Source organism: Oncorhynchus tshawytscha, linkage group LG24 (assembly GCF_018296145.1).
Source record: "Oncorhynchus tshawytscha isolate Ot180627B linkage group LG24, Otsh_v2.0, whole genome shotgun sequence".
NCBI classification, from domain to species: Eukaryota; Metazoa; Chordata; class Actinopteri; order Salmoniformes; family Salmonidae; genus Oncorhynchus; species Oncorhynchus tshawytscha.
The window spans coordinates 16,099,551-16,117,852 of record NC_056452.1 but is presented as its reverse complement, the minus strand read 5'-3'; the positions used below and the strand labels follow the sequence as shown (position 1 = coordinate 16,117,852).

Here is an 18,302-nt window from a genome sequence, read left to right as displayed (position 1 = left end):
CCTTACATCCTTTCACCTATCCTCAGCCACTTTAGGGAGTGCTTGCTTTGAATTATCATGGATGAAATAGATTGAATGAGAACTCTACCTTTTTCCTCTGTCCCTCCCTATACCTCCCCTCTCATTTTCCCTCCCTCTCGCCCTCCCCCTTTCTCTCTCCTTTTTTTTCACATTACCAGGGGGTGGTGTGTGATTGACAGATGGGAACAAATATTTTTTTTCGTAACCTAAGGCCATCCTCTGTGATTGGCTTGCCAGCTGACATCTCCAAACCTCTCACTCGTCCCCCCTAATATTGGGCCTGTGGATGAGGCATCCTGAGGGAGAAAAAAAAGTGGAGAGGAAAAGATATCTACCTTAGGAAAGAACCTCAGAGAGGGAGGGAAGGAGAGGACGGGTAGGAGCGTGTGTGTGCGTTTGTGTATGTGTGAGAGAGAGAGAGACTTACTCTCTTAACTACAAGGAGCCAGACACACTTCCCTGGCCCGACTCAAAGAAGGGGGAAAACAGGAGTTTTTTTTTGTTGCTTCAATTTCATTTAAATTCCCCTCCCTCAACAATCAAGCTTTTGCTAAAGCTTCTCCTCCAGGAAGCCTGTTCTTCATTCCCCATTGGACATTCTATGTATTGATCCATTTCCACTCCTATCACCACAAGGCATACCTCATGGATTTGTACCTGATTGGATATATGATGTGTGTGTGGTTGTCCAGCTGGCGGGTGCTTGGAGGTTATCCCATCTGGTGGTGAGTACAATCTAGAGTTTCAGCATCAAATCCTAGAGCTGCTAGACTTTTGGTCAATGATCATTTTTAGAGGGCAGAATACAGTGCACTTTCAGTTGACTGCGTGGAAAAATGTTCTCCAGCCCAGTCCAAAAGAATCTTAACCTCAAACACTGGTGTAACGGAAAAGGCTGGCCGTTCTTTTCCTCTTCACTAAGGTCCATTTATCTTATTAGATAAATGTTGTGATGCTAAGGAGGTTGGAATTGTAGTTTTGAACATGAAGCTTATTCAATATCTATAGGGATTTTTTTAAAGGAGCCTATGGATGGCATGTCTATGTAAATTGCCTCTGAATATTGGCCTAGAGCGTTTCTAAATAGCGGTTGGAATTAGTGTAATTATTGGTTTAGATAATGTCTCCATCCTCCAAGGACAATGACAACATTGAACATCTTCAGGACAAACTAAAATTGTATAAACTCAACCATACATTTTGTGAGTCCAAATGTATAAGTACTTAGTTGATTTTGTTAAATAAAACTATAATTTTATATTTGGAGTCATACAATCAGGACCTTTTAAGTCAGCGTCATTTTGTTTTGTTTTGCCATTGTGGGTCCATATTCTACATTCTGGCCGTCGGCCCCCAATCATGCCGTGTAACTCTTCATTGTTAACTGAATGTTCTTCATTGGTTTTGTTTTCGAGGGAGTTATTCACAAAAAGTGTTAACTGTTTAGTACCATCAATAGTGTTTGAAATGACTTAAAGCCCTGTCATTTTGAAATTCTCCAAATCAATGAAATCAACAAATCTGTGAGACTGCCACAGTGTCAGATCTAATCGATACATAAATGGTTATAATACATTTTAATATACTTAATATAAACAATCATTAAGCATATACTTTGCCATTGAATTAGAATTGCAATATTTCCGAGGTCTATGGGAGTTTGTTAGTGTCATGATACAATCAGGTTATGCTCTGTAGGGCTTTTACGTGTCTTTGTTGGAATATTCCAGAACCTGTTTGGCACCCTCACGTGAAATGTAGAGGATCATCTCATTACAAATTCAGCTTTATGCATCTGACCTCATAGGCCTTGCTTTTTTGTAACATGAAGTATTTTATTTTGGAGATATTTGTGAGTAGGTGTATGACAAAGCTTCTTTGGATCCCGACACAATACTTGTCAGAGCTACTGCACTTTTAGTAGCCCAGTTAGCATGTGGTCCCACAGCGGTCCTGCCCAAACCACCAGCATCTTCTGGTTTCATTTACAGAGAGGGGAGCTGCCAAAGACACAGGCCACAGGGATGAAGTGTTAATGGCAGTACGACTTTACACCCACTCCCTTGATTCAGCACACAACATAACAAAGACACCAGGATTCTCTGTCTGAATTACCTGCAGCTGTTCTCTGCTCAAGGAGCTTACATGACACTGGTGTAATGTTCAGCTCCGGACAATGCGCACCACCTTTGATTTGGATAACTCATTTGAAGTGGAGGGTGGGGGAGGTGGAGAGGGAGAAAAGATGAAATGGCCTTGTATAGCTTCAGGTGGTCAGACGGGTGCTGAGGAATGGATGTCATGGGGCGCTGTCACTGTCGTCGTGGAGCGTTGTCGAGCAAATCCAAGAGCGGATAAAACAACGAGATGGGTACGTGGTGCGTCAAGGGAGAGGGTGCTAAGTTTCAGCGAGCCAGGGCTCCTTTCAGCTTCAGGGCGATGACTTGGTCGTAAATTCTCCAGCCAAGTGGGGAAGGGAGGGGAGAAGGAGTTTTGACTGCACCATGCCTGGCAGCCAGTCACACAATCACAAGATGGGGTGTCGAAAACAAAACAGAGCATAAATAACTCTGGAGATGTACATATGCACAGAGGAAGAGGTGATAGAGTGAAATAGCTAGCTAATGAGGGGGTTTGGAGAGGAGCTGGAGCTGCCACACAAAGATAGACCCCTCGTTAACATGCAAACATTATTGGTAGCTAGAAGAGATTCCTTAGTGAGAGAAAATAAAGATGTGTAAAGATATCAAAGCAGATAAAATATAACAGTATGTTCCAAGAGGGCTCTGTATTTTATTTAACCTTTATTTAACTAGTCAGTTAAGAACAAATTCTTACTTACAATGACGGCCTACCTGGATGACGCTGGGCCAATTGTGCGCCGCCCTATGGGACTCCCAATCACGGCCGGATGTGATACAGCCTGGATTCGAACCAGGGACTGTAGTGACGCCTCTTGCACTGAGATGTGTGCCCACTCGGGAGACCGCTGCGCCTCTCGGTAGACTGCTGCGCCACTCGGTAGACTAGAGCCATCTGATAAAGGTTTTGGCAGCCTGATGCCCATCTCTAATATAAATGTGTGGTATTTGGAGAAAAATCTGTGCTTTTTTTACTTTGTATAGTATGTCTATTACTCACCTCTTACGCTATACATAAATATAGTACATCTCACAAGTCTCATCTTAAATATCAAGTATTTTGGAAAAGATTGTGGCAAAGCCCTGTACTGCTTCTATACTGTATGGTGTCTTTTGCCAGGCTATAAAACTGGGATGTATGAAAATCTTTTCTCACAGAATTTTGCGCCTGTTGTCGTTCATTGTCATCAGTCTTGTCCTAGAGGCAGAATTAACTGATTTCCCCTTAGATAGGCCAGCTGCAAAGTGATTGGAGAAAAAGGGTTGATATGCATCAACTTTGTATTCTACACTATGTTTGTCATCATGGTAGAATGATGAGAACAGCAACTTAAAAAGATCTTGACAAATCATCAATGTAGTTTAGGATGAGCCCATCACACATTCAAATACCATCAACGCTTGGTGTACACACAGGTAATCCCTAAATGAAAGCTCTAAAGCTAACCTGTCAGCCAGTTCAGTCACTTCTGTTTGTATTCATGTTATAGACAGTGGCCATGATGAGTGAACGTCGACACTCCACATCGCCATGTCTTACCCGTTAGAAACTCTTCAAATACCACCCTTGGTGGAACAAAGATTTGAGCTGTACATTGCCGCAGAACTGCTAAACTTTTACATCCAGCAGACTATTACCCTACTTAATATTCTGGTAATCATGGCCACTCTTCTGTTACAGAGGGAACCAGAGAGAGGATGTCACCTATGGAAACTGTATGTTACTATTCAAACTGACTGAGCTGTGGCTTTACCTTTTAATGCCAGAGTTTCTGGTGACTTTTGGTGAAATGCAGTTTTTAGCCGATCAGTGTAGCCTCCGGTAGCACCAATTTCAACACCGCCCTAGTCGGCATAATCCACTTCCTGCAGCTCAGAGTAGGGATATGTGGAGCACCAAAACTATCAATTTGCTACAATCGTGACTGACAAATACAAGACATTTGTCAATACCACAGACATGGAACACAGGAAATTGCAGAAATATGATGTTAACATATTATAACGTACATGCTCATGTAACAAAGCAAAGTGTTACTATAATAAAATAATACACAAAGGAAGTTAAGATTAAGGTATAGAAAGTAGATAGAAGAAAGGCAGTGACATAGATATTGTATAAAACTAAAGCCCGGACCGATATATATTCACCAATATTACTATATCGGTATCGGCCGATAACTCCACCGATAAACGATATTCAATAAATGGGATGAGAAAAGGGAATCTCATGCTGATCTGAACACTGCGGCCATTCTCATGATGTGTTATTAATGTATGAAATCAACATTTGAAGCATAGTTATTAACCACCCCTTTTTTTCAATTTTCACCTAAAATGACATACCCAAATCTAACTGCCTGTAACTCAGGCCTAGAAGCAAGGATATGCATATTCTTGGTACCATTTGAAAGGAAACACTTTGAGGTTTGTGGAAATGAAAATGGAATGTAGGAGAATATAACACCATAGATCTGGTAAAAGATAATACAAAACAAAACACTATTTTGTATTTTTTTGTACCATCATCTTTGAAATGCAAGAGAAAGGCCATAATTCCAGCCCTTCTGAAATTTAGATTTTGGCCACTAAATGGCAGCAGTTTATGTGCAAGGTTTTAGACTGATCCAATGACTCATTGCATTTATGTTCAAAATGTTGTATCGAGACTGCCCAAATGTGTCTATTTTTGTTTATTAATAACTTTTCATGTTCAAAACTGTGCACTCTCCTCAAACAATAGCATGGTATTCTATCACTGTAATAGCTACTGTAAATTGTATATTGAAGTTAGATTAACAAGAGTTTAAGCTTTCTGCCAATATCAGATATGTCTATGTCCTGAGAAAGTTTCTTGTTACTTACAACCTCATGCTAACAGCATTAGCCTACGTTAGTTCAACCGTCCCGTGGGCGGGACACCAATCCCGAAGAAGTTTTAAGACAATTGCTCTTCTGGATGGAAATTTATGAGAAATCCCTGTGGAAAAATTACACTTCATTTTCATACACTTAATTTTCCCTGCTGTAAAACAGTATATCGTGCAGATATATCGGTATCAGTACGTTTCGCCCCCCAACCAATCAGAATCAAACCCAAAAAATCACATCAGTTGGGCCCTATATAAAAGGTTAGGTAGAGAGAGAGAGAGAGAGAGAGAGAGACGTGAAGTCTAAACACTGATTCCCTCTGTGATATGTGGGTAGCAGAGTAAATGAAATGGTCAATCTACTCTAAGTCATGCCTACCATACACATCCCCTGTCCTGCCCACCCCTGCCCTCTATGTGCAGGGCAACTCTTGTGGCTTAAATGCGGGCTCTAGGGTCCATCTCTGGGTCTCTGGAATGTCATTATGTGACTGTGACCCCCCCCCGAAGGGGTCACTTTAATGATCCTCAGTGCGAGAACCTCCTCCGTCTGCAATCCTGGTGTGAAAAGATCAAGGATGTTCAGACATTATATTGAGCAGTGCAATGGGAGGGAGGGGAAAGAAAAGGGGAAATCCTTACAGAATGTTATTATTAAGACCGGTAAGGTTCCATAACAATGGCAGCCATACAGGCGGGTGTTAAAGACATCCCTAATGCCTGTGAGAATTATCTATGGCTAGTATAGTGACTTCGCCAGACAGAGATCTGTACCATGTGAAATGCAAGTTTATTTTCTGATTTGGCTAACCTCCATTCTGTACAGTAGATATTGGACTAGCCTACATCACTTGAGCAGGTGGATAAGGTTCCCTATTTCTGCCCCAGTTTGGGTTATATTGTGCTGTGGTTCCTTTGCCACAGTGATAGCTACAGTAGCTAGCTAACTGCTTGAATTGCAATCGATGTACGTAATCCGAGTGAGCTAACACTCAGTTGACACAAAAAGAGCCTGACACCTGACTGTCCAGCTCTACAAAACAAACCACTGGCATGACGTTATCCAGTCTAACCAGATGGTTGGGACAGAGGTTCAAAGGAGGCTGGTAGTTCAAAGTAGTAAAGGAGATTCCTAATCTCTGCATATCATCAAAGAACATGTGATGACAAAGTCCCACAGTGCAGGGATATTACCTGCGTTAAAACACAGGTCAGGACAGTTCCTCAAAGAAAAATAGGCCAAAACGCCAAGAGGCACAGGAGTCCTCAGGGATACACACATGGACTGAGAAAGAGAGAAAGAGAGAGAGAGAGAGAGAGAAAGAGAGAGAGAAAGAGAGAGAGAGAGAGAGAGAGAGAGAGAGAGAGAGAGAGAGGGAGAGAGGGGAGTTATAAAGAGGGAAGGAACAAACTCCTTCACTCTGAAACAGAAACCCACACACACACCACAGTATAAACCTTCATTGGCCAGAATTGCCCATTTTATAGCTCCTGTTTGAAAATCTGCTACTGGGCTCCCGAGTGGGGCAGTGGTCTAAAGCACTGCATCTCAGTGCTAGAGGCATCACTACACACCCTGGTTCGAATCCAGGCTGTATCACAACCGACCGTGTTTGGGAGTCCCATAGGGCAGCGCACAATCGGCTCAGCCTCGTCCGGGTTAGGGTTTGGCCGGGGTAGATAAGAATTTGTAAATAAGAATTTGCTCTTAACTTAGCCTAGTTAAATAAAGGTTTAATAAAAAAATAAAAATACTGGGCAGTAGCTAATCATGTACAAGAAGCAACCTTTATACAGGCCTGGCGTCTGGTGACAAATTAGTATTAGTCACACCTGTGCACCCTAAATGCTTAATTATAGTCAAACCTTCCCAGGGTATGTCTCAGGTCATACATGTATGCACAACACAATATTCCAGATACACTATATATACAAAAGTGTGTGGACGCCCCTTCAAATTAATGGATTCGGCTATTTCAGCCAGACCTGTTGCTGACAGGTGTATAAACTTGAGCACACAGCCATGCAATCTCCATAGACAAACATTGGCAGTAGAATGGCCTTACTGAAGAGCTAAGTGACTTTCAACGTGGCACCGTCATAGGATGCCAACTTTCCAAGTCAGTTCGTTTCTGCCCTGCTAGAGCTGCCTCAGTCAACTGTAAGTGCAGTGGAAACGTCTAGGAGCAACAGCGGCTCAGCTGCGAAGTGGTAGGCCACACAAGCTCACAGAACGGGACCAACGAGTGCTGAAGCGCGTAAAAATCCTCTGGCCTCGGTTGCAACACTACCGAGTTCCAAACTTCCTCTGGAAGCAACGTCAGCACAAGAACTGTTCGTCGGGAGTATCATGAAATGGGTTTCCATGGCCGAGCAGCCTAACACAAGCCTAAGATCACCATGCGCAATGCCAAGAGTCGGCTGGAGTGGTGTAAAGCTTGCCGCCATTGGACTCTGGAGCAGTGGAAACACATTCTCTGGAGTAATGAATCACACTTCACCATCTGGCAGTCCGACAGATTAATCTGGGTTTGGCGGATGCAAGGAGAACACTACCTTCCCCAATGCATAGTGCCTACTGTAAAGTTTGGTGGAGGACGATTGTCTGAGGTTGTTTTTCATGGTTCGGCTAGGCCACTTAGTTCCAATGAAGGGAAATCTTAGTGCTACAGCATACAATGACATTCTAGATGATTCTGTGCTTCCAACTTTGTGGCAACAGTTTGGGGAAGGCCCTTTCCTATTTCAGCATGACAATGCCCCCGTGCCAAAAGTGAGGCCCATACAGAAATGGTCTGTCGAGATCAGTGTGGCCTGCACAGAGCCCTGACCTCCACCCCATTGAACACCTTTGGGATGAATTGGAATGTACAGTAAATCCCTGCATCAATGTTCCAACATCTAGTGTGAAAGCCTTCCCAGAAGAGTGGAAGCTGTTATAGCAGCAAAGGGGGGGGGATCAACTCAATATTAATGCTCATGACTTGCATCACCGCCAGGTATGGCAACTGCTTGGCAACCGACCGTAAGGCACTACAGAGGGTAGTGCGTACAGCCCATTACATCACTGGGGCCAAGCTTCCTGCCATCCCGGACCTATATACTAGGTGTGTCAGGCGAAGGCCAAAACAATTGTCAAAGACTCCAGTCACCCAAGTCATAGACTGTTCTCTCTGCTACCGCACGGCAAGTGGTACTGGAGCGCCAAGTCTAAGTCCAAAATGCTCCTTAACAGCTCCTACCTTCCAAGCCATAAGACTTGAACAGTTGATCAAATGGCCACCCAGACTATTTGCACTGACATCCCCCCACCTTTGATTTTACACTGCTGCTACTTAATGTCTATTATCTATGCATAGTCACTTTACCCCTACCTACATGTACAAATTATTTTGACTAACCTGTACCCCACACATTGACTCGGTACTGGTACCCCCCTGTATATAGCCTCCTTATTGTTATTTTACTGTATAACTTTGTTTTTGTCATTTTTTAGCAATTTTTTTCTTTAGTTCATTCAGTCAGTAAATATTTTCTTAACTCATTTTCTTAAAGCGGCATTGTTAGTTAAGAGCTTGTAAGTAAGCATTTCACGGTAAGGTTGTTGTATTTGGCGAATGTGACAAATAACATTTGATTTGATTATGTTGTTTTTTTAAACTTTGGAATGAGATGTTTGATGAGCAGGTATCCACATACTTTTGGTCATGTAGTGTAATTCAATAAATATTATGTTGAATCAATATTGTTTCCACGTCATTTCAACCCACAAATTCTGTGATGACTATGAATCAACATGGAAAACTAATTGGATTTGCAAAAATGTAATTTTTCTCACCCAAGTTTTAACCTTAATCAAATGACAAGGTGATATTTTTGGTTGATTTCACATTGACAATTCAACCGAATGTAAATCAAAACGAATGGGCACGTCTCACAAGGCTAGGAGAGGTAAAGCCAGGGCAGTCACTGATTACTACTGTTTCCTTTGGATGGTTCACACAAACACTTTGTAAACAGGCCATGCCGTTTTCTATCTGAACAGTTTCAGTTGTGTCTGTGCTCTGACATACAGAGCGAGACTGAGAGCAAGCAAGAGAGAGAGAACGAGAGAGAAAGAAAGAAAGGGCTATTTCCACTATGACTGGCACTGCTGCACTGAGTTAAACACAGTCAGTCAGAGTGTTCTGTCTGCTTCCCAGCGAACTGCAAACTGCACGGCTCTCATACTCAGTGTCGCTTCCTGACAGACAGGTTCACAAGTTTACACCCCAGCTCCCTGTTCTCCTCTGTTCTGACTGCAGGGGCTCCCTGTCCAGCTTTGCACTCGCTCTCAAAGTATTGAAGGAGGGAGAGCAAGAGCGAGGGAGAGAGGGATGAAGGGAGAGAGGGATGAAGGGTTTGAAGGAAGAAAAAAAAAACAGGTTGGAAAATTTTTCTGGGGTCCTGTCATTTTTTATCTGATCAGCCCAGAGCTGTTGGACTACAAATCAAAAGTGTGCCAAAGAAAAACAGAACACAACAACACAGAGAGGAGCTGTGCATTCCAGCCTCCGCCAGGAAAAGTCCCATCCTGGGGGCGAAGCCGACAACTTCCTGTGCCCCACTTACACTCTCTTCAGAGTGTCTTTGTCTCTCCTGTGGATTCTGTGGTTGGATTATAATTGAGATTCCGATGGCAATGTTTTGGTGTTCATCCTGAGTGCATGAGGCCTCATTTAGCACAGACCTCCAGGGTAAATCTGACAACTTCTGATGTCAACATAGAGCTAGAATAAAGTTTGATAGCACTTCATTGTAGAGAGCGCTCCTATAGACCGAACAGTCTGTGGACTTCATATGGTCTCTAACTATCTGGAGTCTGAGTTTCATCTTGGTGTGATTGATAAGACAACTATTGTACGCAAATGGGACTGCAAATGGGAATCATGATTGCAAGGTGTCCCGGTATCTTTTCTAACTGTCCCGTTATCTGGTTTTAATGTCCATTCTAGAATGCCCTAGCCAATCAAAAATGAGTATTCAACAATGCTGTGGTATAAGATGAATTGAATTAATCGAATCAAAGTTTTTCACACATGCACAAGACTGATTGGTATTCATCAACAACTATCCCTATGCAAATGTGTGGTGGGGAAATCTTAAATGAATCCCACTTCTCTCCTACAACACAGATCTATCAGCAAATCATTATCGACGGGTTACATTATGTGTAGGGGTGGTTGAGACTGAGTGTTCTACGCAAACAAACAAGGTACAGTCAGTCATCACATTGAAATTAAGTTACATGTGATATGAGTCAAAAGGTTGGTATATCAGCATCCGCCAAATTTTCAGCAGGCTGTTATCTGTTTTATGAAGTAGCCAGTCAACACACTCAACAAGCAGGATAATGCAGTGGGTGAGGCTATGGTACAGTAGTTTCACTGAACATTCAGTTGAATTATAAGACAGCAATTTGTCCCCACAGCAGGGTATTTATCTGGATATAAATGGGGTTTAGGTGGTGGATGTGACAGTGGGGGTGGCCAATGGCGTGGTCAACGATTGAACATTTTAGAGGCTCTTCTCTTGGCCGCAGAAACAGAATTTGCTGTCTTACAGCTAATTTCCTGAAATTCTACATATTTTGCCATGGAGATACATTTTTTACCATTTTAATGGATTTTAAATCTGGCATCCTGCAATTCTACACATTTTGCCATGAGGCTCAGAGAACATTTGCAGTTTTAAAGCTAATTTCCTGAAATTCTACACATTTTTCCATGGCTTATACCCGAGTGACTCAAACAACAAAATCAATTGGGGCCCCATGCCATGACAAAAATACTCCTGAATGCATAGTTTATATTTTTGTGATTGTTTGGTCTCAAAGAATATCTTATTTAAAAATACATAGGTCCATAATAATAATAATAATATTTTGTGCATTTCTTTGAGAAAAGAAAACAAGAGCACTAACATGTGAGGTTCATAGGAGCACATCAAATTTGGTGTCAAATGAAAGCAAAGTCTACATGTTTGAGAAATGAAGGCATACAGTATATACATTACAACCATTTTCCATCTGACAAATTAGGAATAAGCAAAGGTTTTGGAAAAGGAACATCTATCAGAAAAAATATTAAAAGGCATTAGAAATACATCACAATCAATATTTTCCAATTTCTCTCATGAGGAGGGAGGACAATGAAAGTTCACAGAAGTAACAAGTAAATGTAGACCTATCAATTCGTTATAGTGTTTTTACTGATAACAATTTGGTTTATGATTTATTAAGTCGGTAACAGAATGACCAAAAACATCTGTAAAAGAATGGCTACAACTGAATTGGCAACAATGGGAATTCATAGTAGTCACACACCACAATTGGGTCACCTGCTACTGTTCTCCCTTCCACTGGCATACTGTTTGGTTCAGCTCATAACAAATGTCTTTCTTTTTCTGTCGCTAGGTGGTCGAATCAAGAGTGTGAAAACAGTCTGGACAACCCCTCCCTCTCTCTCTCTCCCTGTCTCTCTTCTCACTCTCTCCAGTTAATGTAATTTCTCCCGGGGCTTACTGACACCTACCCATGAGCTCCCTCTCTTTCCATTCACTGTAACCAGTCCACTCACCCCCTGAGCACCGAACGACACTGGACGTCCACGGACGTTGAAAAATTGTTGAAATTGGGTCAGTCCAAATTTAAACCAATCATAGATGTCTATTTCACAAGTTTGAACAGCACAGTACAGTACAGTAAAGAAAAGTAGGTCAGTACAATACAGTTGTTAGCTACCTTTTGAATTTGTTTCCCGTGACGCGGTTAGCCTCAGTTGCTGGGACCGCTATATCTGTCCAGGGATCCAGCCTCAGTTGCTGGGACCGCTATATCTGTCCAGGGATCCAGCCTCAGTTGCTGGGACCGCTATATCTGTCCAGGGATCCAGCCTCAGTTGCTGAGCCCGCTATATCTGTCCAGGGATCCAGCCTCAGTTGCTGAGACCGCTATATCTGTCCAGGGATCCTGCCAACCAAAAGTTTGAAGACCTGCTGGGCGTAGCAGCTAGCCTTGCTGCTAACTAGCTACCAGCAACGTTTCCTTAAAAGCTTGAACACAGGCCATAACGCGGTTAGCCCTTGTGGCTGGGACAGCGAATTATCCTGGGCTAGTGTCTGTCTAAATCCCTGCTGTTTGTTGCTGTTTAAATCTGCCCTCAGTATTTGGACAAAGCTCTTGAAGCTACACTACATGACCAAAAGTATGTGGACACATGCTTGTTGAACATCTCATTCCAAAACCATGGGCATTAATATGGAGTTGGTCACCCCTTTGCTGCTATAACAGCCTCCACTCTTCTGGGAAGGCTTTCCACTAAATGTTGGAACATTTCTTCTGGAACTTGCTTCAATTCAGCCACAAGAGCATTTGTGAGGTTGGGCACTGATGTTGGGCGATTAGGCCTGGCTCGCAGTCTGCGTTCCAATTCATCGCAAAGATGTTAGATGGGGCTGACGTCAGGGCTCTGTGCAGGCCAGTCAAGTCTTTCACACAGATCGGGACAAACCATTTCTGTATGGACCTCACTTTGCATGGGGGAATTGTCATGCTGAAACAGGAAAGGGCCTTCCCTGTTGCCACAAAGTTGGAAGCACAGAATCATCTAGAAGGTCATTACATGCTGGGGGCAGGTAGCGTTCTCCTGGCATACGCCAAACCCAGATTAGTCAGTCGGACTACTAGATGGTGAAGCGTGATTCATCACTCCAGAGAACGCATTTCCACTGCTCCAGAGTCCAATGGTGACGAGCATTACACCACTCTAGCCGATACTTGGCATTGCGCATGGTGATTTCATGAAGCTCCCGATGACCAGTTATTGTGCTGATGTTGCTTCCAGAGGCAGTTTGGAACTCGGTAGTGAGTGTTGCAACCAAGGACAGACAATGTTTACGCACTATGCGCTTCAGCACTCGGCGGTCCCGTTCTGTGAGCTTGTGTGGCCTACCACTTCGCAGGTGAGCCGTTGCTGCTCCTAGATTCGCAATAACAGCACTTACAGTTGGCCGGTGCCTCTAACAGGGCAGAAATGTGAAAACACTGACTTGTTGGAAAGGTGGCATCCTATGACGGTGCCACGTAGAAAGTCACTGTAAGGCAATTCTACTGCCAATGTTTGTATATGGAGATTGCATGGTTGTGTGCTCGATTTTATACACCTGTCAGTAAGGGGTGTGGCTGAAATAGCAGAATACACTAATTTGAAGGGGTGTCCACATACTTTTGTATATATTGTTTATTTTTGTACAAAATATCTAATAATGAAAGAGAAGGATCGCTGTTTAGAATTTTGACAAGTTAGTGTGGGAGATTTGGAAAATCTATTGTTATCCATCAATAATAATAATAATAATAATAAAAATAATAATAAGCCACCAGGCATAGAAACTATTGAGAAGGATAGCAGACTGTATTGCCACCCCTATTTGCGTTATCTATTTGCATCATCTTTAATAAAAGCTTAAAGGAGTGTATGTCTGTTCTAAGTAAACTGATGGAGAGGATTGTGTTTGACCAAATACAATGCTAATTTTCAGAGAACAAGTTAACTACTGACTTTCAGCATGCATATAGAGAAGGGCACTAAACTTGTACTGCACTGACTGATGATTGATTAAAATAAATTGATAATATATTTGATAGTTGGAGCTGTATTCTTAGATTTCAGTGCAGCTTTTGAAGTTTTTGGTAATAAATTGTTATAGAAAAAAAACTAATCACATTGTTGGAGAGTTATTTAACTAATAGAATCCATAGAGTATTATTCAATGGAAGCTTCTCTGTGGTGTTCCTCAGGGCAGTACCTTGGGCCTTTACTCTTCTCTATTTTTACAAATGATTTGCCACTGGTCTTACTCGAAGCTAGAATGACTATGTGTATGGATGACTCCACATGTCAGCACCCAAAGCCAGTGAGCTCACTGATATGCTAAATAAGGAGCTACAGTCAGTATCAGAATGGGTGATTATTAATAAATTGGTCTTAGATACATCTAAAACTAAAAGCATTGTATTTGGTTCAAAACGTTCTCTAAAACCTAAACCTTAACTTGAGTTGTACATAAAGGGTAGCAGACCCATTAAGCAAGTTGAGAAACCTAAACTCCTAGGTATATCGTTGAATGGTCAATTATCATGGTCAAATCATATTGACAAAGTTGTTGTGAAGATGGCGAGGGGTGTGTCTGTTATTAAAATACATGTTGTGTTTTTTTACATAAAAATGAACTGTACTAGCGCTGGTCTTGTCCCTTCTTGATTACTGTCCATTAAAATGGTCAAGTGCCGCAAGGAAAGAAAGCAGCAGCTGGCTCAAAACAGACACACACACACTCTAACACACACATTATTGTTGTTGTTGTATTGTTTGTATTATGTTTCAGTTGCATTGTTTGTATATCGTCGTATTTTAAATTTGTATGGCACTCCTTGTCTATCAGTGTTTTGTTACTTTTCATGTTTTGTGTTTTTTGTGGACCCCAGGAAGAGTAGCTGCTGCTTCTACAAAACTAATGGAGATCCAAATAAACAAATAAACTGTACTGTACTGTGATGCCCAAACTTTTGAAACATAGACATCTATGATTGGTACAGATTTTTACGGTCCAGACCAACCAAATTTGGTATTGTTTGGGGACAGAGCTCATTAGAATATTAGCCTGTGAGTAGAATAATACCCAAACATGCAAAGGAGGTTATTAAATTGTTCTACCTTTTGTGTACCTATTCCGGATACATCACTATGAAGAGAATAAAAATCATAATTATGCATTTCAGTATGGTACAGATCAGGGACCCATAATTTAATTCTGTTACCGTAATTCCGTTACCAGGTGTTAATCCACTTCACTTACTGTAGTTCAATAACCAAAATAGATTTTTTTAAACTCAAGGTGTCATATCATAGCTGACACCCAGGGTCTTTTTGCAGACATCTTGTGATCTTAATTCGGAGCATATACATGGAAATCGTGGTTGCATAAATCCTGAGGGAGATTTTGACAGAAATTCTGCTACCAAATTTGTTTCTGCACAGTGCTTCCAGTAAATGTGTTTTTGTAAAATTCTCAGTGGAAATTGTTCCAATTAGTCTTTGTGCATAGAGTTGTATGGTTTGTTTAACTTTGCAATCAATGGTTTTTGTTTGGCATATTTTAAAAGTGAAAAATCTGAGTCTCAGCGTAATTCTGTTACTGTGGAATAGCCCTTCTCTACATAATCTATATCTGATTGTAGTCGTTTAAGTTTATACTAAAAACGTTTTACCATCCCGTAAATTATGTTTATTTATTATTTAATTTTTTACTGTTTTGACTTACTTTTCTATGCAGAAAAAGCACTGTACAGTAACTATGACAGGGTAACCATGTGTGCACCTAAATGCATGGCATGATAGGAGTAAAGCCTTTGAGTACAAGTAGCAACAGAGCCATCCCCTCTACACAAGCACACATCACCCTATTTTCCATGAAGCTTTGAACAGTGCCTGGGGAATAATGCATAGAGGGATGGATTGTGACAGGCTGGTTCTCTCTAATCCTTCTCTCCCTATCTGTTTTGCTCTCTCTTCCAAGGCCCCATTATGGTCATAGTGCCATGGGCAAACGTTGCATTTTTGCCGATTGCAACTCAGAAGACATTAGCAATACCCCTCCTGGAAATGTTGGTTACTGCAGTTAAGTAGCCTAGCCTACCTGCACTTTACTCAAGCTAAAGGGAGTTTGACAGCTTGTTGGGCATAATTGCTGCTCTCCATTCAACATCTTCATTGTTGCATGTGTGTAGCACGTGTGAGTAGCCTAGGCTAGCCTAAAACCAGGCATGCATTAGCATAGATTCAGGAATTAAATTGTCCATCTATTAACTGAAAACCGAATCAACAGCCCTGTAACATTGCATGGATCTTACCTGATAACTTTTCATTGCCAAAAGTTACAACTTGTGGTGTATTTTAGTGTAGGCGACATCATGCGAGAAGATTACAATCGGTAACAAGGCGCGGGAAGAAGAGGAACAGCACGAGACTGTTTTACTGACAGAGAACGGCTGTCTGTCCTGCCGGTCAAGATAGTTCGTGTCGGTTTGCTCTTGTTGTGTTTTTGAAATATCACATAGTGGCGACTCTCTTTGATATGATATATGTTTGGCTAAACCTTTACAAGATTAAAGTTAGCAACGTACAAATGGTGAAGGTCTAAATGGGGCGCCATGTTGGCGGAAGTTATGTTAACTCGTTGACAACTTGACTGGCATTTTCTGCGCTGTGAAAAACATGTAGGCTATTTACATCAACAAGTAAACTTGAGCAATAATGGACCAAGCAACCACAAGTATAGTTCCAGAAGTGTTCCTCGTGACGAGGGCTCCAACAAAATGGTGAGTTCAGCAGTGACTTTAACAACACAAATATAAAGCATTATTGGAAATCCTAAATAATTCAAATGTGTCTACTAATACAATGACTGAAGCAATTTAAAACAGCAACTACATAGTCACAGTGTCCTGTTCTTTTATAGGCCTATTACTGGATAGATGGATGACAAACTGACAACAATATTGGTGAATTGAGATAGCTTGCTTAGTTATCCCCTTCACATGGCTACATTCAAATGATAGAGAATGGGATGAGTTGTAGCCTAGGCCTATTGAGGAAAAAAAGTTGTCAACATGGTATAACAGCACTGTCATAGGGACATCATTTTCAGGAATATGCCCACTCACTTTACAAAGTAAGCCAATAGGCCTAATACAACTGAGTGATTGCACATGTTACAGTTGACATTGGCTTTATACTATTGGAGAGATTAAGAGGGCTACACATTTGAGGTAATTGTCCTTGACTAGTGTTGAGCTGAATGCATGACTGGAGGTTAAAGTGATGATAGGATAGGAGGCCTAGCTGGTCATGAACTTCAAACGGCTCCTACATGCCACCAAGCTCAAGGCAATGAGGTCAGGTGTCATGCTTAAAGTGGTTCAGAGGGTCGCAAAGTGTTTTCTGTGCCTCTGGGCATGGAGTACCTGGCTGTCACAAAGGGAAAGTCTGCTCTTAGACAGGTATGACATTTTGACCCCAGTGATGTAGACCTCCCACAGAGATAGCTGCAAAATATTCTAGCCACACATATTGATTGAATCAAAGGTTATTCAGCAGCTAAGGGAGTGGTGAAGCAAACCTTCATAAAAGACCTATGGAGCAGAATCGCAACCTTCACAGAGGCTTTGCCCCTGTGAAAATAGCCTTGATAGATATGTCCTTAATTTCAACCGTTTTGCACTTTGTGGTGAAATCCCTTTGTCTCCTCTTCTTCGTGTCTGTGGTTTCTAGTGGCCCATATGCTCACGTCGAGTTGCTTTTGATACTGAGAAAACCCCCAACCAGCAGTACTAATCCCCCACAGGGCCAGAGGAGGCCCCACAGTCACAGACCTGCCTAGGCATGCACCTGCCAAGCAGTTTCTGCTCCTCTGTCTACTCCCCTAGAGCGGATTCCCCCGGCATTCTGCCTCCCTCAGCCCATGCCCTGCTGCTTCTGTGCTCCTCTCCCACTTGGTTGAGACACATCGCTCATGGCTTCCAAGAAGCGAGGCAAAGCCGACCGGCTCAGCGTGATATACGCACAGCGCTCTGTCTGTGTGTGTGTGATATGCCTGGCACCCACAGGCTTCTTCTCAGATCTAAGACTGTCATTAGCACCTAGCCAAAGACAACCCTTGCTTTCATCTCGTCAGTCCATTACAGACCAAGTGAGGCTCATCCTTTACAAACAAAATAAAAGAGGACGCAGAGCCTCCGCGTGTAGTCTAAACACGCTAAGTCCACAAGAAAACCCTCCTGCGGTTAAGTAATTGACTTCATCAGACATCCACACATCGCCTCCGAAACTGGTGCGTCAGTAGCAAACGTACCAGAAGGAGACGGGGCGAGCCGATTGGCTATGTGGTGCCAGGGATGGGCTCCACCATGGCAGGCACCTCCATGCAGGGCCAGGGCATCAACTCAGGTCCGCCCCATAGCAGGTTGGGAGATTAATGGGCAGTAGCACAGCTGGCAGACTGTGTAATTACGCAACTTAGTCACTCAGTCACTCCAGACAGAGTGAAGTCAGCAACACTTGAACTCAGTGGCATTTCTGGGATTGGCCGATGAGTTTATAAGGTCTTCCCTCATGCCTGAGTAAACATGGCCTTAGATTACTGGATAACAGAAAAATATGGATAGATAAAA

At 42.3% G+C, this 18,302-nt stretch overlaps 1 protein-coding gene across 2 annotated transcripts in view; it reads left to right on the top strand.

The window, feature by feature from the left end:
• Positions 1-392: 392 nt before the first annotated feature.
• The window catches only part of LOC112223561 (proto-oncogene Wnt-3-like), a 29,446-nt gene continuing 11,536 nt past the window's right edge, over positions 393-18,302 (top strand). Inside the window, exon 1 of one of the 2 annotated variants that reach the window (XM_024386635.2) lies at positions 393-746. In XM_024386635.2, coding sequence (XP_024242403.1) covers positions 667-746 — 80 coding nt within the window. In that variant the 5' untranslated portion in view covers positions 393-666. Of the gene's footprint in view, positions 747-15,525; positions 16,452-18,302 lie in introns of those variants that run through there. The other variant, XM_024386636.2, reaches the window with a different exon arrangement.